The sequence below is a fragment of the Eptesicus fuscus genome, chromosome 23, assembly GCF_027574615.1.
Source record: "Eptesicus fuscus isolate TK198812 chromosome 23, DD_ASM_mEF_20220401, whole genome shotgun sequence".
Taxonomy (NCBI): domain Eukaryota; kingdom Metazoa; phylum Chordata; class Mammalia; order Chiroptera; family Vespertilionidae; genus Eptesicus; species Eptesicus fuscus.
The window spans coordinates 307,316-330,752 of record NC_072495.1 but is presented as its reverse complement, the minus strand read 5'-3'; the positions used below and the strand labels follow the sequence as shown (position 1 = coordinate 330,752).

The window sequence follows — 23,437 nt, the reverse complement described above, 5'->3', positions numbered from 1 at the left end:
TGTCATTAAAAAAGCCCAAAAAACTGTCACCAGGTCAGCTTTTGTGATTTAGAAAGAAAACCCAGGGAGCCAGAGTCCTGGGCCTGTTGGCACTGAGCCCCATCTCGGGGTTGTGCTCACTGGGCATTCATCTCCCTGGCACTGAACCTGCCACTCTCGGCCCCAAGTCCATCTACAGTAATAAAAGCGAGATAAGCAAATTGACTGTACCTCCATGATGATGACAGCCAATCAGGAGTGAGTATGCAAATTAACCCAACAAAGATGTTGAGTTAATTTGCATATGCAGATGCAGAGCGGCTGGGGGAGGGGCAGCCACTTGTGCACATGCCGGTGCCAAGCAGCCTGCATCCCAGGGTCAGGCGTCCTTGGGACCCAGGCCACTCTGAACCTGTAGGCGTGCATATAGGTGGCCTGGAGGAGCTGGGGTCCCAGAACAACCTCCCCACCCCCCCGGCCACTCGGGGCCTAATGTGCAGGCACGGAGCATCTGGGGGTGGGGCAGGAACATCCCCGGGACCCAGGCACTCCGAGCCAGCGCACGTGAAAGAGGCCAGGGGCAGGGCAGGAATTTCCCCCACAGCAAGCGAGCAGACAGCAGGGCCCTGCTTGCCCCTGGCCATGGCAGCGAGGGGCAAGCAGTCCCCCACAGGGTTCCCACAGAGAGCAGTCACCAGGGCCCTGCTTGCCCCTGGCCCCGGCGGCTAAGATCAAGCAGGCTCCCACAGAGAGCAGACACCAGGGCCTGCGGTGGCATCAAGCAGGCAGGTCTGCAGTGAGCAGAGAACCATGGGGACCAGGCCTAAGCTATCAGTAGGACATCCCCTGAGGACTCCAAGATTGGAGAGGGTGCAGTTTGGGCTGAGAGACCCCCCTCCCATGCATGAATTTTGTGCACAAGGCCCCTAGTCTTAGAATAAATGCCCAGGACTAGAGACCTTCTTTAGGTCTCTTTCATGAAGATCAGAAGGAAAGATTTTATTTATTTTAAATATATATTTATTGATTTCCGAGAGGAAGAGAGAGAGAGAGAGAGAGAGAGAGAGAGAGAGAGAGAGAGAGAGAAACATCAATGATGAGAGCATCATGGATCAGCTGCCTCCTGCACACCCACACTGGGGATTGAGCCTGCAACCTAGGCACGTGCCCTGACCGGGAATCAAACTGTGACATCCTTGTTCATAGGTTGATGCTCAACCACTGAGCTACACAGGCCAGGCCAGAAAGAAAGATTTTAAAATTTTTAAGTAGTTTCACTAGTTCCATCTAAAATCTGTTCCCATCACAATACCCTGTTGGTGGGTTCCCCTGACCAGTCCAAGGCTCCGTAGCATCTTCCTGCTTTGGAGTAGGGTCAGGCATCATAGGTTGCGAAGCCTCAGGTCCATGTTCAGTCCTGTCCACTGCTCTGAGTCAGGCTGATTCCCGAGAAAGACACCGTCCTGCGTGGCACTCAGCGCACGTTCCTCCTGTCACAGGCTGGGCTCCTCCCGCCACTGCCCAGCGCTGGCTGCGCCTTGCCAGGGGCCACACTCCCCACCGCGGGCCATGCTCTCTACCGCGGGGCACTACACGACGCTCTCTGGCCCATGCGTGTGCCCTCTCATTAACTTCTGCTGCGTGTGTTCCTTCCTTTTTGTTTTTGCTTCTGAACACAGCTGTGTGATGTAGTCCATGCAGCTCTTAGGACGGGAAGCTGGGAGAAAACATGTGGGAGGTGAGCATTTATCTTGAACAGCACCGCACCCTTTATTTGAAACACTGCACGTGGTATTTTAGGTCCAAATGTTAATGCCTTAAAAATTGAATCTGAAATGCACAAATGCATATAAATGATCTGAATATATTGTTATTGTCTAGCTTTTAACAGGTCTTGTTAAATAAAAAGGATACACTTGAAATAAAATGTATGGACATTTCTGCTACAAAATAATGTATTGCTGGGGAAAATACTTTGTCTTCAGCAGAATTTCCTACTGTAAGTACCAGGGCTTCTGGGAAAAAAAAGTATCTGGGTCTGTGCCACTCTGCGCTCAGAGGCGGGCGGCCCAGAGAGCATCTCTGAGCCCGCAAAAGTATGCCTCCACCACCCAGAAACCCTGGGGACAGCTCTCTAGGCAGTGATCCCTGAGCGCAGGTGCTCCCACTAACTTCCCTTAAGGCTGAACTGGAAGGCTTTGGCTGGGTCAGCCGCGGAGCTCAGGACGTGTCTTTCCTGCTAAAAGCTGCAGCTCCACTGTGCGGTTTGCCTGCTTAGGAAAACCGGCAGAGCAAGCAACACAACTCACGTGGAAAACTGACATCATTCCCCTCCTTCCAGACAAGATTGAGGAAATGGATGTTGTATAAACATGGGTTGCAATATAACGAATTGTCTGTAGCTCACACACACTTCTCCTCCCACCCTCAGCTCCCACACAGCCCACTCCGGCTGGTACAGCTACTTCTCGCCATTTCACACCCGACTCAGTCAGGAGGAAAGAAGGGCAGCACGGCTGTAAAGGCACGATTCCTACACAACCCTCCATAAAAGGACAGAACCAGCTGCAAAGCTCACTGCATTTCTTGTGACTCTCAGCTGGTAGACTACGTTAATTCGCATGAAGAAGCAAAAGGTTGGAAGGTGTAAGATTCTCACTTCACATTTGCTTCTCTCTACTGGATCTTTGTCTAGACTTCTCTCTCTCTGTCTCTTCTTTTCTTTTAGACTCTGTTTCAAATTTTTCTTTACATATTTTGCTTGAGGAATTGCAATGAAGCCATCCAAAAAATAAAACACATTTCTGTTTGAGTTTGTTAGGCCTTGTATTCGTTTATTCAACACAAATTCAACCCTCCATTGTGCCAAGTCCTATGCTAGGATCCGGGATTCACAGAGTAAATCCAGTTCTTCACCACGTGCAGGAGAACTGCCACGGCTAAATCAACTCCCCACAATGACAAGGTGATATAAAGGCCTTCATTGGTAAGGGTGTCCACACGGTACTGTGGACGCAGATGGACATGCAGCCAGAGCTGGGCATGCGTGTCAGCAAGGACACGGCGATGGCTGCTGGAGTCACCAGCTACATGAACCTAACTGTGATTTTTCTTCCTATTTTTTTTAACTACTTTTCATTTTTCAAGATCTATAAGATGATTTCGGAAGTCGACTTTCTAGTCCTAAAAATCAAATTTTTATTTTTTTGCTCCCCTTAAGGACAACAAATCAATGAGCTTCATTTTTCAAACATCAGGTCACATGGTTGACTTACTTTGGCCATACTTCTCCTGGGATGATGTTTCTTCATTATTTGACCTCGATTTGTAACTTTCTAGAGTATATTCTGAAATTTCATTTTCTGCAAGGAAAGAAAACCAAATTATTAATTTCAGGCGCCACAGGCATCATCTACATGAGAAATGTATGTTTGAGTAACATGATGACTCTGTTTCTATACAGCAGTAGAGTCAGCGTTCCTCATGTCCTCAATCATTCAGCCAATCATTCTTACTGTTTGTGCTGAGTCCCACAGTTATGTGTGAGGCAGTACAAGAATTGCAGAAGTCACATGACAGCAGCTGGGACTCAAATGTTATCCTTTGGGAAAGAACAATCAATAGCCCTTAAAAACTGGGAATGAAGCATCAGTGGCAGCTTCTGAAACAATACTATGGCACTTCCTGTTGTGCAGGTACACAGAGCAGCCAGCCCCTGCTTCTAAGTCTACTCGCAGGGTTTTGCTGGAGAAAACAATGAGTCCTCTGTCACATATGTGGCTAAGTCAGCACTGTCCAATAGCGGTATAGGACAAGTCTCACATGTCATTTTAAGCTTTCCAGTAGCCATGCTCAAAGAGTAAAATGAAGCAGGGGAAATTGAGTTAGTAATATATTTAATTTAACTAGTAGATTCAATATATTATTATTAGATATGTTGTATTCTTGTGTGAGTGCATGTATGTGCGTGTGTGTGCATGTGAGTGCATGTGTGTGTGTGTGTGCGTGTGTGCGCTGAGCCTTCAGAATGGGGTGTGTGTTATCCTTACAGCATATCTCAGGAGGGACTAGCCACAGGTCAGGCACTCAATAGCCATGTTGTGGCTACTGTGCTGAATGGCACAGGGCTAAGTAACTGCTCAGAATTAAAGAGGGAATTTAGTCTAGACCCACATTTATGGAATGAATTGAATAGACTGGTTATTCTGGATAATTTCTAAGGTCCCTTCTCGCTCTGATAGATGTTGAGTCTATGTATTTTAATAGGTATTTTTCTATGCTAGCTATCCTACCTAATAAAAGAGTAATATGCAAATTGACCACACCTTCGCTACGCCCAAGCCACGCCCACCAGCCAAAAGCCACGCCCACCCGCCAATCAGGGTGGGTATGCAAATTACCCAACAAAGATGGCAGTTAATTTGCATATGCTGAGGGAGGGAGGAGTGAAGACTGAAGACAACTTAGAAGGAAGAGGGAGGAAAAGCGGAAAGCAAGGTGGCTTGCTGAGGGAAAGCGCGGGCGGGGCTGGGCGGGGCAGCAGTGGCGTATGGGTGCGGGCGCGGTGGCCGCTTGCAGGAATCTTCCTGCAAATGGGCTCCTAGTCTACATATATAAAAGTCTAATATGCTAAGTGTCCATCCAAACAGTAGCTATGATGCACACTGACCACCAGGAGGCAGATGCTCAATGCAGGAGCTACCGAGCAGCAGTGATTTGGCAGCACCAGTTCTCGGTTCTCAGGTGACACACCCTGAAACCAGAGAGGAGGGAGCCCGATTCCTTGTGAGGCCGCATGATTCCACCTTCGGCCATGGGTTATGTCAGCCCAAATCTGGTTTACTGCACACTTGCATTTGCGTTCCACACCCTGTATGACAGCAACTTTGTAGAGTGCCTTCTCACACCCTAGGACCCCTTGGGGGATGTCGGAGAGCCAGTTTCAGCCCAATTCCCGCAGGACAGGATGAGGGACCCCACCTGCCGAAGGGACCCTGCTCACTCAGCAAATGCCCTTTGAGTCACAGTACCACCCCAGATGCAGCCAGCTTGGGAGGGACCACAGGAGGTTGGCGCCAGGGCGTGTCCCACCCATCTTGCCCAGTCCTGTCCTGCCAGCTACCTTCTAATTAATTTCCTTTCAATGTGCACAAATCTGTGCACTGGGTCACTAGTATAATATATTTTTTGTCTCCAACAACTTTTTAATCAGAATGCTTAGAAAAAAAATTGCTAACATATGATTGAGGGAAGTTGAGTGCATTCTTTCAAAATGGGACTAAAGCTTTGATTGCCCACTCCTAGAAGAAGAACTCTTTGAGAGTAGGGCCTGGTCTGTCCTGTTGACAGATGTATCCCCAGTGCTTGGCACACAAAAGCTGCTCAATGAATGCTTATTGCATGGATGGACCGACAGATAGACGGATGGACGGACGGACGGATGGATGGATGGATGGATGGATGGATGAGCTCTCTTTTTTGTTTCTTTTTGTGAGTAGACACTTTTATAACATAATTCCAGTTCCTGGAGCTGCTCTAGTTTCTCTTGGCTTTGCACTCTTTCACTATAGTTCCTGGAGATTCAAATTCTCTGCTTACTCTAAGACAAACAGTTGCTTATGTAAGTGACAACACATCAGATAACAGAAAAGCTCTAACTGACAGACTTCCCCATTGTTTCAGCATCTTGTGCTTCCATCTGCTCTCGGCAGCTCACCTTTCTTCCAGATCACGTGTGCTTTCCGAAGCTTCATTAGGAAAAGCTGGACGATGATGAAGAGAATGAAAATGAGGAAGGACACGAGTGTGAGCAGCAGTATGCCGCTATTCTTCCTCACCAACCCGTCATACTGAGGATGTGCACCTATAAGGAAAATGAACAGATTTTAAATAGTTTGAGGGAGTACACACAACCCTTCCAAAAGATAGGGTAGGCTAATAGGCAGCTCAAATGAAGAGATGAAGAGCTTTACCCTAAAGGCAAAAAGATTCATACTATTTACTCTCTGAAAGCAAGAATATAAACAAAGTAATTTTGTGGGATAATTTGGAAAAGGTTTTTAATTTATATAGATATTGAACTAGTTGATTTTCATTTCTAGGGAAAACGTGAGAATACTGACTTAAATGATAGTCGGGATTCAAATTAGCTCTAAGGAATAATTTTTTTAGTAAGTGTGGTTTAGCAAGAGAGATTGTTAACTTAAAAAAAAAAACTATGCAAAAAAATGAATACTTATTTATCTTGACTAGGCTGAATGTGGTCTTACATGAAGGTATTTGGAAGTAAACTTGATGAGCCCATAAAGGTCTTTCCTAAACCTAGAATTCTGATTCCATGGGCTCTAGCTTTGCTCAATGTCCTGGCCCCCTCAGCCCAACCAACAAGCAATAGGGAGCGTGGGCTCTGTGCAGAACGCCATGCCTGGGGCTGCAGCAGGCACACCCCTGTCATTCAGGGATAGTTCTCCATGTGTGTAAACAAATAGGTTAATTAAAACAAAAAGAAGTAAACTTAGATCCACACGTATGCCTAAACTTAGATCCACACGTGTCACTATTATACTGTGTTTAGGGGTTCAGTCAGGAAAGTTCCAGTGAAGAAATTGACATTGAAAAGGGATCAGGGGAGGAGTGAAGAGGTCTTTCCTTTCATTGAGGCAAGTTACGATAAGTGAGGGCAGGGCGATCTAAGCGAGGTGTTTTCAGAAAAAAGGTATTCTTGTCAGGACTTTACAGAGGCAGAGCTGCAGAGGATGGAGGCAGAGTGCACTCCATGGAGGGGAGGTTTAAGGCTCACTCTCAGGAGCCATGGAGGTTCCTGAACACAGGTGTGAAAAGTGCGAAGGGATGTTTGGATGGTAAGGTGCTCACAATGGATGATAGAAGGAAAGCTGAAGTTGTAATACTGCATACAGGAGATGATGAGGGTCAGGATCAAAACACCTGAAAGAAACGACACAAAGTCCTTGGACTCAAAAGTCCCTGATTGCATATGTATGTGTATATACACATGCGAGTGTGCACGCACACATGCATACACATGTGCACACACATACACATGCACAGCCAGTAGTGAAGGAGGACACCATAGTTTGGGCCTGTGTGACACTTTAGACAAGCTGGTTTTGTGGGACAGAGTTTGTTCATTTGTTAGCAATGTTGAATTTGAGGCGTTGGCAGAAAATTCAGCTTGAGAAATGTAGGAAATGGGATGAAACAGGGAATAATGTTCAGGAGAATGTTCTGAAAATACAAGTACAAAATCTCCTGCCTGGTGGCAACAGGAACAGTCTTAGGAATGGGTCAACTCTTTAAATATTAAGGAAAGAACCAAGGATGGGGAAGTAAAAATCAGAAGCACGTCTATGTGACAGGAAGGAGGAAAATTAGCTAATGGGCTCAGAAGTGGCAGCAAATGCAATGGACCAGGGAGGCAGGAGGCAGCTAAGTCAGGGAGCAGCTATGTAAGCAACAGAAAGGTCAAAAGGAATGAGAATTGAAGAAACCATTGGACTTACTGGTTAAGTGGTTAAAATGTCAAGTGTTTATTCTAAAGGTGGTGGGAGACTTACCAGTGGGCAAGTCGGGGTCTTGAGTGGTTTGTTCTTCCTCTTCCTTGTCCATCACTGATGTACTAAAATCTTCCATCGCTGCAGCTAAGGTGAGAGAAACACAGGACATATGCCTCCAACTGTGTATGTAGAGTGTGTATATCCACACAAGGACATCCAAAAGCAGCAAGCAGCTTTGGTGACCAAATTTAGTGATGCTCACTAAAAAACAATGAGGTCACTTCTGAACAACAGATGTCTTCCCAAAATAGTTGTGAATGGTCTGGCTTACTTTGCCTTATTTTTTTAAGGTTAATGTTTATTGAATATTTACTTTGTACCAGGCCTTAGACTGAGCGAGTTACTTCTCACCACAGCTCTGGGCCAGCGGAGTTCTACAAAACTTAAATGAATTGTCTAAAGTCCTGCAGCAGAGCAGTGGCAGAGTCAATACTGAAAATCAGAACCCAACATTAAAACCGTTACTGTATACTTTCTTCCCGAAGCAGGTCTATGAGTGAAAAGGTGCACAGGATGCTTCCAGGTGACACCTGGACAGTGAGGAGGCGTCCGAGCTCTATGGATAGGAAACCTGCAGCCTGAATGCACAAAGCCATGACTTCATGTTAAAAGTAGGCTCAGCTGTCATTCAAACCTATGTGTGTGCCCCCCACCCCCAGAAGTGGATGTACCAGGATGCCTTTGCTAGGGAAGACAATTTATAAAAATTTTTTCCTGATTTTGTTGTTTATCCTCCCTATGTTTTTCCCATTGTAATATCTGGCTCTTTAGCCCATTACACAAGGGGAATGAAACCACCTATTCTTCTACTGAAAATGGCTATTGTTAACAGTAATAAAATGGCTATTGTTAATTGTAAAACTTGAAAACTGAAAGGAGTTTTAGAAACCATATTTTTAAACTCTTATGTTATATACTAGTGGCCCGGTGCATGAAATTTGTGCATGGAGGGTGATGTCCCTCAGACTGGCCTGCACCCTCTAGCAATCTTGGATCACTGGCTCCTAACTGCTCACCTGCCTGCCTGCCTGATCACACCTAATCACTCTGCCTGCTTGCCTGCTCACCCCCAAGTGCCCCCCTTGCTGGCCTTCTCACCCCCAACAGCCCCCCCCCACCAACCTGCTTGCCCCCAACTGCCCCCCTGCCATCCCAGATTGCTTCCAACGCCCCCCCCTGCCGGCCTGCTCACCCCCAACTGCCCCACCACCAGCCTGATCACCCCCAACTGCCCTCCCCTCCTAGCCTGATAGCCCCTAACTGCCTCTGCTTCAGCCCCGCCACCATGGCTTTGTCTGGAAGGACGTCCAGAAGGTCTCCTGGTCTAATTAGCATATTACCCTTTTATTAGTATAGATGAAAAGGCAGAGCAGAAAATTGAGTTGTTTAGTAGTGGTGTCAGCCAACTTAAAGACAGCTAGATTCTAAACATTTGTAAAAATATTGGCTTATGAAGCAAATGATGTGGCTGTTCCACTTCATATTTTCAATTTCCATTCTCCTTCAAAAAACTATATGGCACATAGTGTTATTTATCAGTTTAAAACCCCTAAACATTTATTTTTAAATATGATTCAAGATAAGCAATTTTTTAAGTGTGATCTGATACTCAGAGGTATGCACGTGATGATGCTATGAGCGTACTTATCCCACCAAATCACACGGTTACAGACGCCTATGAAGAGACTCGCAGCCTCTCTGGGCAAGACTCATGGTGGCGCTCACGGCACCACAGCCAGAAGCCTGCATCCTGCCCGCAGTGGTTGCTATGCACTTTCTGAGCGCTGGCTGTTACCAGAGGCTAAGCTGAGTGAAATAAAACATAACTTAAATATGTGATCATTGTCCAGAGTTCACCATCGAGTGGGCTCACTGTCTGCAAGTTATAATGTAGGCTTTCTGCATTCTTCTGCATTTATAGTTCAACTAGGGGCCTGTTTTGCAGGAAGATTCCTGCAAGACTTCCAGTGGGCTTCCCTCCTGCCACCACCACCTCTCCCGCACCCCCACCTCTCCCGCTGCGGCAAGCGGGGCGGGGCGGGCAGGGCGTACCCCGTCCCACCTGCCCACCGCGCCCATGGCCACCGCTGCCGCCACTGCCGCTGCCGCCACCGCTGCTGCCGCTGCACTCCCCACCACGCCCACCTGCCCCACTGTGCCTGTGCCCACGGCCGCAGCCACCTCCACGGCCACACGCGCCACTACCGCCAGTGCGCACCCCGACCCACCGCACCTGCCGCCGCCGCCCGCCACTGCCCGCCTCTGCGGCCGCATACACCGCCCACACTTTCCCTCCAGCAGCCGCCTTGCTTTCCATTTTCCCTCCCTCTTCCTTCTATGCTGTCTTCAGTCTTCACTCCTCCCTCCCTCAGTGTATGCAAATTAACCACCATCTTGGTTGGGTTAATTTGCATACTCGCCCTGATTGGCTGGTGGCGGTGGCTTGGGCATAGCGAAGGTGCGGTCAATTTGCATATTACTCTTTTATTAGGTAGGATTTTGTCATTAAAACTATCTGAGTTTTTGACAACCAAGTAAGTGACAAACTTTCAAAGGTGACTTTGTTATTTGATGATAAGAAACATCAAATCTCCAGATCCTGCTTCTTTGCTCTTTGTTTTTGGTCTAGATGGGAAAACAAAGAAATGAGTCTCCACAGTAGACATGCAAATGTCACAAGTGTGTGTGTGTGTGTGTGTGTGTGTGTGTGTGTGAGTGAGAGAGAGAGAGAGAGAGAGAGAGAGAGAGAGAGAGGGCGCTTACAAGGTGCTAGCTACTCTGAACCCTCGATGTTAACTGTGGCACAAAGCTGGAGGGAGTCCTGAATGGTCTTGTTACAAAACAAAACAAAAAAACATGTTCTTAAAACTTATAGTTAGAAAATTGAGTTCCCAAAGAGGCAGGATTTTTTTTAAGTTTGAATGATTTCCACACTTACCAGTGCTAGCAGCCTGCAGGGCATCTCGTGAGGACGGAGAGGTTTTCCCCAGGGCATCTGAGGCCGTCTCTTGACGAGTAACTAAAAAAGGGGAAAAACAAAATTCAGCCACTACGAAGACCAATCCTGCCCACAGTGTACTCAGCTGAATAGGGTGGAGGATGTAGTCTCCTGCGACCTGCTCTCGGAGGTTTTGCAGAAGCCTCAGAGCTGCTGCTCTGTAGCTCTCGGCTGGTGTATGGCCCTGTGGCTCCCGCTGCCCAGCTACCCAGCTCCCTGGCTTCGGAGTGCAGCCTGTGACCTCTGGGGAGGAGCATATGGCACCCTGGGCAAAGGGTCTCTGCCTTTTCTACTTGTCTCTCCCTGCCTGTCCATCATTCACCCACTCACATATCTAACCACTCGCTGTTAGGTGGCTTTGGATCAGGCACAGACTGGGTTGAGTTCCAATGCTTGACTTGCTTGTTGCTGAGTGAATTTGAATAAGATGCCTAATGTTTTGAATGCTCAGTTTCTTAATACTCATAATATGAAGATACTAAGTGCATTTACCTCTTGGCGTTTTTTGTAAAAATGAATTCATGCCACCTGTTTAGCACTATGCTGGCTATTTATTGAGCACAGTGCTTATTAAATGGTAATTTGTATAATGTAAAACAGTATCTAGAAATGTTTCCAGAGGTTCCGCTTAGCACAGCTTTGAGCTGTCTGTGAATAGGCCTGCACCCAAGGAGCGTATTAAAAGGTATCTGTTAACTTGCAAATACTGATAGGTGACAAGGGGTATGTCCCTATGAAATCTATGAGTACTTCATTTAATCAAAGGGTTCCATGGTTTTAGTGTCTTCCTGTTTTAATCAAACATTAAAATTTTTGGAAAACTGTTTAAACAGCCTGAATTGCATATAAGAGCGCCAAGAAAAGGAAGAAGAATCACTAAGGAAACACGAGAAAAAGTGACATGGACTGAAAGTAAAATGAACTCAGTGACCACATGTGGGAGCGGCTCTAGAGTTAAGCCCTGGATTGACCTGTTGGCAAAGCCACAAACAAGTCCCAGCTTAGAGGGCAGAGCTCTCTTAGCATAATTAAGCTTAACCTTATGGTGCTCCCTAGATCCTTCCTGCAATGCTAATGGGCTGTGGGAGGTGCAGCAAGTGCTGCCAAAACAAGGTGAAACTCACAAGAACATTGTGACTATGTTGACCACTACCTTGTTTACCTCTGACTGTAAAATAAAGCTTCCGCTTGCTGGCTGGATCCCTCTCTGTGGCCTCATCAGGCACAGGATATCCTCTGAGCCCCAGCTATATTCTCTTTGTCTATCTTTTCTTTAATCCTTCACCACCCCTCCTCAGGCTCACCGAACCCTTGTCCATGCCAGCATAACCACAAACACACCAGAGAAAATCGAAGAAACAGGAGAGTTACTGGCAAGGAAAAGAGGAAAATGCTCGAAAGTGAGGCAACTAGAAGTACCAGAAGAAAATGCAAGAAGAGCAACATATGAGAAATATTGGGGACACATAGAATAAAACTTATCCATGATTAAGGTCTTCTAGAATAATGTATACTATGTAAAATTAGATAATTATATGTTTATGTACAAAACTGTGTATATATATATATACACACACACACATTATACATCTTGTTAGATATATAATAATGTATGTATAGATCTATAATAATAAAAATGTAATATGCTAATTAGACCAGACATCCTTCTGGACCACCTTCTGGACAAAGCCGGGGCTGCAAGGGTGCCAAAGGGAAGCTGGTGCCGGCAGCGGGGAAAGGAAGGCCTGCTCTTGCACGAATTTCGTGCATCAGGCTGCTAGTGTGTATATAAAAACCATATGTGCATACATAGGCAATATTTGTATATTTCCTGTGTTGCATGCGTATATAGCTATAGAACCTATTTTATGCATAAATATATATGAACTGGAGTCTATAGATAAGAAACTGGATTTGTCCTCTCTGTGGGTAAGCTGCTAGACACACCCTGTTAAACAGTTTGATGGTGGGACTGGAGACTTGTTCTGGTTGACCAGATGTCACAGTCCTCAGCTAGTCCACGCAGCACCACCAGCTGCCACGACTATTTAAATTCAAATTAATAAAGAAAAAAAAAGATTAAATACTATTAAAAAGTTAGTTCCACAGTTGCTCAACTTTCTGTTTTTATCCCATCTTCAAATAAGTGATAGGAAATCAGAATTCCGCGTGGGTCACTCGGGGGATCAGCTCGCCAGCTGCTGCCATGCCGTGCCCTCCTCTCTCCCAGGTAAGCTTCTGCGCTGCAGGTGCTCTGGTTTAAGAATGTGCATGTTTTTCAGGAGCATCAGATACATCAAGTCTCCCTTCTCCTTGGTGACCTCCCCAGGCCCCGCCTGCCCTGTGCTCCCTCCATCACTGAAGGGCGGGCAAGGTGGAATATTTGCATCAGGTCACAGCCCCGCTGCAGGCTGTGGGTCGGAGTCTCCCAATGGCAGCTGCCTCCAGGACGGTTTGATGAAAGCGATGGTAGGACCGGTGGCGGTGGCGGAGAGGGGATGCGGGGAGCAAGGGGCCCTTCAGGTGCACTTTCTTCCACGGACCACAGAGCCACAGAGGATGCCTCCCTGGCGCAGGGAGCCCTTCTCAGGAAGCTCTCACCTGAGAGGCCTGATGGCTGCTTCTCAGAGGATGCTTCTTGGCTCAAAAGGTGAGTCTCTATGGGGTAAAAAGTATTTCTCCCACTTACAGCGAAGGACTCAGAAACCTGAGATTCTGAAAATGGAAGCACCTCCTCTTCGCGTTTAATATTTGATGTTTTGTTGATTTTTGTCATCTTGTTTTGCTCAGAATATTAACATGATTACACTAAAATCTTCAAAAACAGTTTTAACAAAACACATCTAAAGAGTAATCATGACAATGTCCCCAAGTGAGTGCTTCATATTCACATAAAATGATACAGACAAGCTTAAATGTGTTTCCGTTAATATTGTCTCCTTTTGGGTCAAATATAAAGATGGGTGTGGTTCATATGACCTCTCTGAAACGTGACTGCACTACAATGAGGCGCGGTCCAGTGACCAGGCCATCATGATCAGGAAGCCAGCTGACTCTGTGAGCGTGTGACGTCATGATCGGGAAGCCAGCTGACACTGTGACCGTGTGACGTCATGATCAGGAAGCCAGCTGACACTGTGCGCATGTGACGTCATGATCAGGAAGCCAGCTGACTCTGTGAGCGTGTGACGTCATGATCGGGAAGCCAGCTGACACTGTGAGCGTGTGACGTCATGATCGGGAAGCCAGCTGACACTGTGCGCGTGTGACGTCATGATCGGGAAGCCAGCTGACACTGTGCGTGTGTGCCGCGGGCAGGGCTCCCAGGCGGCGGGGCGGCGTGGGGGGCGGGAGGGGGGCGAGGGGTGTGGGAAGAGCTGCCCAGCTGGAGAAGCTTCCATCATGGAGAGAAGCTGATGTTAAGGAGGGCTTTGCTGACAGGCGCCTTCCTCTGGAAGGCTGTCCCCCTTGGTTTCATTGTGTGCGATAGTATAACACTGAGGAAAATCTAAAATGACAGACATCATCAGTTCTTACCCAAATCTTCGATCCGGAAAGAGAGCACCAGCCTCCTTCCGCGGAGGCCCTCGTGGCGCACCACGCAGTCCACGGAGGAGCTCCCGCGGCGCGCGGGGACCCTGAGCGCGCTGCTGCTGGTCCAGGTCCCGCGGGCTCCGTCAAAGGCGTGCGAGGTGTCCCCTGCGGCGACAGGCGCTGCGTGAGGCCAGGCCCTGGCCGTTTGCTGGTCCTGGTGGGTGTGGCTCTCAGACACCAGGGCCTGGCCTCTTGCCGGCCTGGTTGGCTCCTGTCCTCGCTCTGACCACAGACAGCTGCCTGCGTGTGCGTGGCCTGGTCACAAAGGCAAGCGGGCGAACACAGTGGAGAGGTTCCTGCGAACCCGCCCCTCTGACACCCCAAAGCACGCCCTGCCTGCGCGGGAGCAGCCTGGCGCCGCTGGAAACGCGGAGACGCAAGCCTTCTGACCGAACAAGAATCGTGATTATGTAAAACCACGTGTGACGCTGCTGAAATATAAACAAGCTATACACATTTCTAAGCATGACAATTACCCGCTTCCATCAGAAGGCTTGAAGTTTAGATTCTTTGTTACATAATTACTTACTGTCATTGAGGGTAGGACACTGTTCTACGCCGTAAATGTGCTTTCAATGTTACGCCTACTAAAAAGTTTTGCTCACAGGTAATAGCTCTATTTTATCTTTTAGTTTATAAAGTTTTGTCAAATTTTAAGATGCTATAATATTACGTTTTAGATTTCTACCTTGCTTTGCACAAAACATGTTATAATGTTATTTGTGATTAGCCTTCCAAGATTAAAACGTAATAGTGATTGGTTATAAGGAACGGATAATTATTGAATGAGGTTTTCTGACACCTCGCACCACCAGAGGGCGCCAGACCATTCACAGAATCCTTCGGAAATGGAGGGGCCAAGGGTCTGCACTCACCAGGGAGCTCCGTGTGGTTCCCCAGCCGCCAGGTTATCTGTGGGGGCGGCCTGCTCCTCACCGTGGAGCACCTCAGTGCCACCTGCTCTTCCCTGTTTTGCGTTCTGATGACGGAAGCTTCCAGGGTTGACTTGAGAGGAGTTGCTAGAAAAAAACAGAGTTTTCTGTGCTGAAGTAGCTGGTCTGCATATCTCAGAAAGCCTGGCGCCTGCTCACGCAGAGGTCACTGTGGGTCTGGTCTGAGTCATGGCTTATTCTCCACCTGCCCTCTCCCAGAACAGAGTTAAGAGTTTGCTGTGCCTGTGCAGCTACTTGGCGATCGTCAGATGGCTGTTACCCAGCGTGTGATTAGTCCCTGGGAATCCCCAAACCGACTGTCTTACAAAAACAATGCTTCACATTTGATGTATGGCTGTTTTGATTGGTTGAGCACTAGGTGAGGAATAGAGACCTGAATTCTAGCTCCACCTTTGTCACCAACTAGTTATAAGAATTTGGGTTAGTCCTCCGATTTTGTGGTTTATCAGTTTCCTGGTCTGTGACATGAAGAAGTTGGGTTATAAGTTGGCTGTTTAAGCCCTAAACTTCCTGAGTCTATGACTCACTTCACCATAAGTTACTTCTGCTCTCTTCCAACATCAAAGGCATGTGTCTTACAAAGGGCTCCTTGATCTCTCTTCCTGCTCCCGCCTTGGACACACTTTGTAGTTAGACTCTCGCTCTCCCCATTCTACTTCACTCTTTGGTCCAGACCTGCGTTCTTCACATTCATTTCCTCATCCACCTGCCAGCCAGGCATTGGGCAGCCAGCACCAAGCGTGGCTCGATGTGTTAGATGCCGAACTGGTAGGCTAGTGATAGACTCCACCCCAAACTGTTCATGAGCAGATCATGTAGGGAAAAGGATCATGTTCAAGTGCAATGACAGAGGTGTGCACAGGTGCTGTGACTGCCAGGAGGACACACAGGCAGCCTGAGCAGAGTACTGTGCGTGGCCAGCGAGGGAACAGAAAGCCCTGGGCTGAGCACATGGGGTCTGCCCCAGGAGCCCCCTTTCCTAACACTTTGGCACCATGCCATTGCTATATGGGAGGCACTGAACCATACTAATTCAGTAAGAGAAGGTATGACATGGGGAATCATGTTGTTAACTGAACTCTTCTGACACAGAAAAAGCCAGCATGTAAAGATAGTGGACTTGATCGTGACAAAACTGACATCCCTGAGCTAAGCCAGGTGTGGTGGGTCAGGAGGCTGTCACTGCTCCTCGAGTTCCCCCCCCCCCCCCCTCAAGAGAGAGGAAATGGCTTTGGCAGAGGATGTGAGCCGTTCTCCAGTGCAGGTACACCTGACGGCATTGCTGTCATAATGCTCTCCTTTCTTTACACACACGTTTTGCCCTCCGGAACTAGTGTGCCAGTGCCTTGTGAACAGGGGTTGTGCCTGGTTCGCCTCTGATTCCCTAGAGCCTAGTCACAGGTCATCAAATATTAACTCTTTTTTACTTCCCTGGAGAGGAAACTTAGTTGAGTCCAAAGACCAATTTCATGAATTCACATTTTAATCTAAGGGCTTGCAACTCAAAATGTTCCCTTCTGTTTCCTTCCAACAAAAGATGGCAGAGGTGCCCAGGTCATAGCTGGAGGGAACCTTTTAAAACTAAAATGTTAAGTTTAGAAATGACATGTAATGTTCCTGCACACCCCGCTCCCTCCTGGCGCCCCGCTCCCTCCTGGCGCCCCGCTGTGAGGCACTCACCCAGCACCACCACTTTCACTGCCTTTGTGCTCACGGAGCTGCTGTAATGTAAACACGTGTACACGCCTTCGTCGTGCGGGGTCACATTGGCCACACGGATGGAGAGCTCATTGGGGGAGTGATGAAGAAGCTGGTATTTGGTATTTTTTAAAGCTGTATGGGGGGGGGGGAGAAGCATGTTATGAGGAAAGGTACCAGATGAATACAGACGCTTGGTGGATTGATTATTAGCAGAAATAGCTCTCAATTTCCACACTTTAAAGAAACAAACATCACATCTTGGATTGAGTTGGCTTACAAATTCTAGTGTTACCAGCTGGGTGCCTCTCCATAGCTTGAAATGAGAGTAGGAAATAAAATATGCTGATCCTGGTATCTGTGAAATAAACCATTTGCTTTATTTCTGTTTGTAGGAAATTAAGAACACTATGCTGGTGGAGGGTTCGGTGGCAGGAGAATTTTAAAGAATTTTAGACATTACATTGTGGAAAACACCCACTAGCCCTGACTGGTGTGACTCAGTTGTTTGGGCATTGTCCCATGAACCCAAAGGTTGCTGGCTTGATTCCCAGTTGGGACACATGCTAGGTTTCGGACCCAGCCCCAGGGGAGTGTGCAGGAGGCACTCTCACATCCATGTCTCTCTCTAAAAAAAATAATAATAAAAAACTTGCGGGTTTTGCCGAAACTGGTTTGGCTCAGTGGATAGAGCATTGGTCTACGGACTGAAAGGTCCCAGGTTCGATTCCGGTCAAGGCATGTACATTGGTTGCAGGCACATCCCCAGTAGGGGGTGTGCAGGAGGCAGCTGGTCGATGTTTCTCTCTCATCGATGTTTCTAGCTCTCTATCCCTCTCCCTTCTTCTCTGTAAAAAATCAATAAAATATATTTTTTAAAAATAAAAAAGGTTTAAAAAAAAACTTGTGGGGTCTTTTTTTAAAAAAGGATGTGTTTGCTTTAAAAAGAAATGCCCACTATGATTTACCTTTTTGAAATCTGATTCATTTGATATTGTCTTGTCAGAATGAGTGTGAAGAATGTAAAATAAATGCATTGATATTCATTGTTCCAGCTGGGTGCTTTTTATTTTTAGACTAGAGGCCCAGTGCACAAAATTTGTGCATGGGGTGGAGGGTTGTCCCTCAGCTCAGCCTGCACCCTCTCCAATCTGGGACCCCTTGAGGGATGTCCGACTGCCCCTTTCAGCCCACCGGGATCGGGCCTAAATGGGCAGTCGGACATCCCTCTCACAATCCAGGACTGCTGGCTCCCAACCACTTGCCTGCCTGCCTGCCTGATTGCCCCTAATCGCTTCTGCCTGCCAGCCTGATCACCCCCTAACCACTCCCCTGCCAGCCTGATCGATGCCTAATTGCCCTCCCTTGCAGGCCTGGTCCCCCCCAACTATCCTTCCCTGCAGGCCTGGTCTCCCCCAACTGTCCTCCCCTGCAGGCCTGGTCCCCCCGAACTGCCCTCCCCTGCAGGCCTGGTACCCCCCCAACTGCCCTCCTCTACAGGCCTGGTCCCTGCCAACTGCCCTCCTCGCTGGCCTGATTACCCACAACTGCCCTTCCCTGCCAACCATCTTGTGGTGGCCATCTTGTGTCCACATGGGAGCAGCCATCTTTCACCACATGGGGGTGGCCATCTTGTGTGTTGGTGTGATGGTCAATTTGCATATTACTCTTTTATTAGATAGAATTTTAAAAGTTCATTATTATTTGAAGTTCCCACAAAATTATGACTTAGTCCTTCCAGGTGTTTAGTTAATGGAGGATTTAAAAGTCACACTCCAGAGGATTCCAGCCAGCAGCTGTGTTCCTCTCTGTTCTTTGGGGAGGCCCATTGCAGTCTGAGGCCCTCAGCTAACCAGTACTCCCTCCCTCCCTTTCTTTTTTTTTCTTTTCTGTTGAGATTTATAATATGAACAAGCCTGGAACTGTTAAGCCAAGAATGGCTGAGCAAGGAAAGCTATTTCTCACCCAGAACCATAGCTGTGTCCCTCCCGATGTCACATGAACTAGAAGCAGGAATTCACCTCAGCACTGTCGATGTTTGAGTCCCTAATTCTTTGTCGTAGGGGCTGTTCTGTGCACTGTAAGGAGTTTAAATGCATCCCTGACTCCTGACCCTTGATCCCAGCCTCTCTGCATACTAGATGCCAGAATCACCCTGTCCCCTTTCCCCATTTACAGCAAAAATCTTCCTGCAGGGTCTCCCAGGGGAAAACTTGGCCCTTGGCTGGGACCTACCCAGCCAGATTCAGGCCTCCTTGGGGAGACATCTGGTCATGCCATCGCCTTAAAAAGCCCAAAACAAAACATCCAAAAGCATTATGTAACAGCATCATCTATATATATAAAAACCAAGTGACCAGAATGACAGAATGACCGCAATGACCAAAACGACTAGTCACCATGATGTGCACTGCAGCCCCTCCCTCTGGCTGGCCCTGCCCCAATTGGTCCCCTACTCTGATCGGGGGAGGGGCCAGCTGGCCAACCTCTGAGTCCCCTAACTCCTGCCAGCCCAGTCAGATCAGCCCCCATTGGGACAGGCTGGCTGGACCCTACTTGTGCATGAATCTGTGCACCGAACCTCTAGTCTCTACATGAAGTTTCTTGGTCAGAACTTTTAACCATAGTATTGGAATCTCATCTTCATGATTCATTTAGCTTGAAATAATTATTAGTTATTTTACATCTACTACATCAATGTTTCATGGTTTCAAAGCCTGTTACGTTGTTAAAGGCTCTGCTTTTCAAAGGCAGAATAAAGTTTGCTGTTTTGAAGATGTTCCAAGCATGTGGCCTTGGAAATGTTGAGTGGGGATATAAAATGACCTCAGTATGAAGAGGAGGGTTAGAATCCTGCTCTCAGAGATGAATGAAACAGACATTTAAGAATCCTGAAAGCAAAAAAAAAAGTGTAACTATGTGAGGGGATCCATGCTAACCAGACTTATTGAATATATACTCATGTCAATCATTATGTTGTACATCTGAAACTCATACGTCATATGTCAATAATCTACACTAATAAAAGATAAATATGTAAATTGACCATCACTTTGTGGCACCCACCAACCAATCAGGAGTGAGTATGCAAATTAGCAGGACAAAAATGGCAGCAGCCACAGAACCAGCCAAAGCGAGCGGGAGGCTTGGGTTGCCCCTGGCAATGGAGGAAGCCAAGCTTCCTGCCTTCCCAGGCCAACCACCGAAGGAGGGGCCTGTGAGCAGAGGACACGGAGACGGCCTGAGCACGCGGGAGGCTTGGGTCACCATCGCCCGGGCCGGCAGCCGAGGGAGGGGCCTGCAAATGGCCCTCAGCCCGTTACCAAGGCTGGCCATGCCCCCATGGGGTGAGGGTCTCTGCTGGGGGGCGTGGCCAGCCTGCAAACAGCCATCAGCCCCTCACCCAGGCTGGCCAGGCACCTCAGCAGGGACCCTCACCTGACAGGGGTGTGGCTGGCCTGCAAACTGCCCCAGCCCCTCTCCCAGTCTAGCACCATCCCCAGTGGGGACCCCCCACCCCAATGGGGGCATGGCCAGCCTGCAAACCACCACAGGCCCCTTTCCCAGGCCTCCCTGCCCCCCAAGGGAACCCCCACCCTGATCAGGGACACCCTTCAGGACAAACCAGCCAGCCCCCACCTGTGCACCAGGCCTCTATCCTATCTAATAAAAGAGTAATATGCAAATTGACCATCACTCCAACACACAAGTTGGCTGCCCCCATATGGTCAAAGATGGCTGCCCCCATGTGGACACAAGATGGCCACCACAATATGGCCAGCAGGGAAGGGCAGTTGAGAGGGACCAGGCCTGCAAAGGGAGGGCAGTGGTGGGCAATCAGGCCAGCAGGGGAGGGCAGTTAGGGGTGACCAGGCTGGCAGAGGAGGGAAGTTGGGGGCGACCGGGCCTGCAGGGAAGGACAGTTGGGGGGACCCAGGCCTGCAGGTGAGAGCAGTTGGGGGGACCAGACCTGCAGGGGAGGGCAGTTAGGAATGACTAGACCTGCAGGGGAGGGCAGTTAGGGGCAAACAGGCTGGTAGGGGAGCAGTTAGGCATTAATCAGGCTGTCAGGGGAGTGGTTAGGGGGTGATCAGGCTGGCAGGCAAAAGCGGTTAGGGGCAATCAGGCAGGCAGGCAGGAGAGTGGTTGGGAGTCAGCAGTCCTGGATTGTGAAAGGGATGTCAGACTGTCCGGACAGACTGACATCCCTCAAGGGGTCCCAGACTGGAGAGGGTGCAGGCTGGGCTGAGGGACATCCCCCTCCCCGTGCAGAAATTTCATGCATTGGGCCTCTAGTCTATACTAATAAAAGGGTAATATGCTAATTAGACTGGGAGACCTTCCAGGAGACCTTCCAGACATTCTTCTGGACAAAGCCATGGTGGTGGGGCCAAGGTAGAGGCAGTTAGGGGCCAAGAGGGGCAGCAATTGTGGGTGATCAGGCCGGTGGGGGGGGGCATTGGGGTCATCAGGTTGGCAGGTGGGGGCAGTTGGGGGTGAGCAGGCCAGCAGGGGAATCCAGTTGGGGGCAAGCAGTCCATCAGTGGGTTCAGTTGGGGGTGATCAGGCCGGTGGCGGGGGGCAGTTGGGAGTGAGCAGACCAGCAGGGGGACAGTTGGGATCGATCAGGCTGGCAGGGTGGAGCAGTTGGGAGCAAGCAGACCAGCAGGCAGAGTGGCTAAGGGCAATCAGGCAGACAGGCAGGTGAGTGGTTAGGAGCCATCAGTCCCAGATTGTGAAAGGGATGTCCAACTGCTGACAGTTGGACATCCCTCAAGGGGTTCCAGATTGGAGAGGATGCAGGCTGGGCTGAGGGATACCCCCAACCCCGACCCCCCATGCATGAATTTCGTGCACTGGGCCACTAGTCTATATATATATAAGGATAATATGCTAAGTGTCTGACTGACCACTGGCAGCTACGATGCGCACTGGCCACCAGGGGGCAGACTCTCAATGCACAAGCATGGAAACATGGAAAAGACTGATGAATCTCAGAGGGAAGGGGGGAGGGGGTAGAGGGCGGGAAGAGATTAACCAAAGATCTCATATGCATACTGGAGGCCTGGTGCATGGATTCGTTCACTGGTGGTGTCCCTTGGCCTGGCCTGTGCCCACTCGCAGTCCAGAACCCCTCAAGGAGTTTGTGCAGAGGCTAGTGGAGGGAGGGGGCAGTGGAGGGAACAGGGCGCAGTGGCCACAGTCATGGGAGTGGGTGCCTGGGCTGCTGCCTGTCCATGGATATAAGGCTGGAAGTGTGACATGGGTGAGGGGCAAGGCAGGGCAGGAAAAGGTGCTTCTGATATGAGCCCCTTTCCCAGCTGCTGGGAGGTTCCCGTGCAGACGCCCCAGGGCACAGCCACATGTGGGACAGCTGCTGGGGCTCTGCCCTCTGCAGTACTCCCACGGGCTTCTGGTCGCCCCATGTCTGTCCGAAGACCCCTGAGGGAATCACTGGGGGCAATTGATGTTTTTCCACTTACCGGGATGCTGGTTTAAGAAGATGGTGAACCCCGAGGGGGCCACCCACTGCAGGGGGCCATGCTCCATAGGGGGCGTCACACAGCTCAGGGTCACCGGCTGGCCCTCCTCCACCTCCACAGTCTCCAGGGGGCCTACCAGGGAGGCCACTGTGAGTGTGATAAGAAACAAGTCATCTTTTCTGTCAAACAACAGTTTAGCAGCCACTATTTTTGCTCACGTGACTTGGCAGCCACCATGTTGGCCACATGATGTGCAGCTCCCCTGGGCGCCACCATCTTGAAATGGCAAAGGCCAACCCCTTTCTTTGAATTAGCCAATTGGGAAAGACTGTGAGCCTGAGCTCCAATCAAGAGTGAGAGACAGGTCACATGTGTCAGGATTAGAAGTCGAGGGACCACCTGCTCAGGGCGCGTGCTCCCAGACCATGTGTGCGCACCCTCCTGCAGGAGGAAAGCCGTTTGCCCTGCTGCCCGGCTCTGAGTGTGCTTTGTGTTCCCCCAGGACCTCGGGATTTGGGGGTGCATCTTATTTCTTACACAAGGGAGAGAAAGGGTGTGGACAGCTGGCTCCAGCACCCACTCCCACCGGCAGGGACTCAGCCTCAACCCACCTACCAATTATTTGAGCATTTATACACATTTCATCCAGAAACAGGACCTCAGCCAGCAGCAACTTGCGAGGCAAGGAGGGCTGAAGGGGGGGGGGGGGAGTCTGGATGGGAAAAGAGGGCAGTTGAACATCTACTGGCACTTGCTCTGTCCGACATCAGTTCCTCTTACCTACATTTATTTATTTACTTATTTATTATTTATTTATTTATAATATGTTTTTATTGCCTTTTAGAGAGAGAAGAAGGGAGAGGGCTAGAGAGAAACATGAATGAGAGAGAAACATCATCCATCGGCTGCCTCCTGCACGCCCCTGCTGGAGGTTGAGTTCACAACTGGGCATGTGCCCTTGATCAGAATCGAACCAGTGACCTCTTGGCTCCTGGTCAACACTCAACCACTGAGCCACACAGCCAGGCTTACCTGCATTTAATTTAACTTTCAAACTAACCCTCAAAGGAAGAATTATGCGGCTCCCTCTACAGATGAGGGAAGAGAGGCTCAAGATCACACAGGCCTGGGAGTGGGTTGCACCCAGGTCTGCGCGCT

General features: G+C 48.9%; 1 protein-coding gene across 1 annotated transcript; it reads right to left on the bottom strand.

Moving 5' to 3' along the window:
* Positions 1-1,568: 1,568 nt before the first annotated feature.
* On the bottom strand, positions 1,569-22,516 carry CRTAM (cytotoxic and regulatory T cell molecule). The gene is made up of 10 exons (XM_054712836.1): positions 22,498-22,516; positions 22,280-22,411; positions 16,779-16,931; positions 15,021-15,164; positions 14,089-14,250; positions 10,492-10,572; positions 7,554-7,637; positions 5,696-5,842; positions 3,255-3,341; positions 1,569-1,696 (listed from the first exon to the last, which is right to left on the bottom strand). Exons 1-10 carry the CDS (start codon positions 22,514-22,516, stop codon positions 1,569-1,571), a joined length of 1,137 nt encoding a protein of 378 aa, XP_054568811.1.
* Positions 22,517-23,437: the final 921 nt, after the last annotated feature.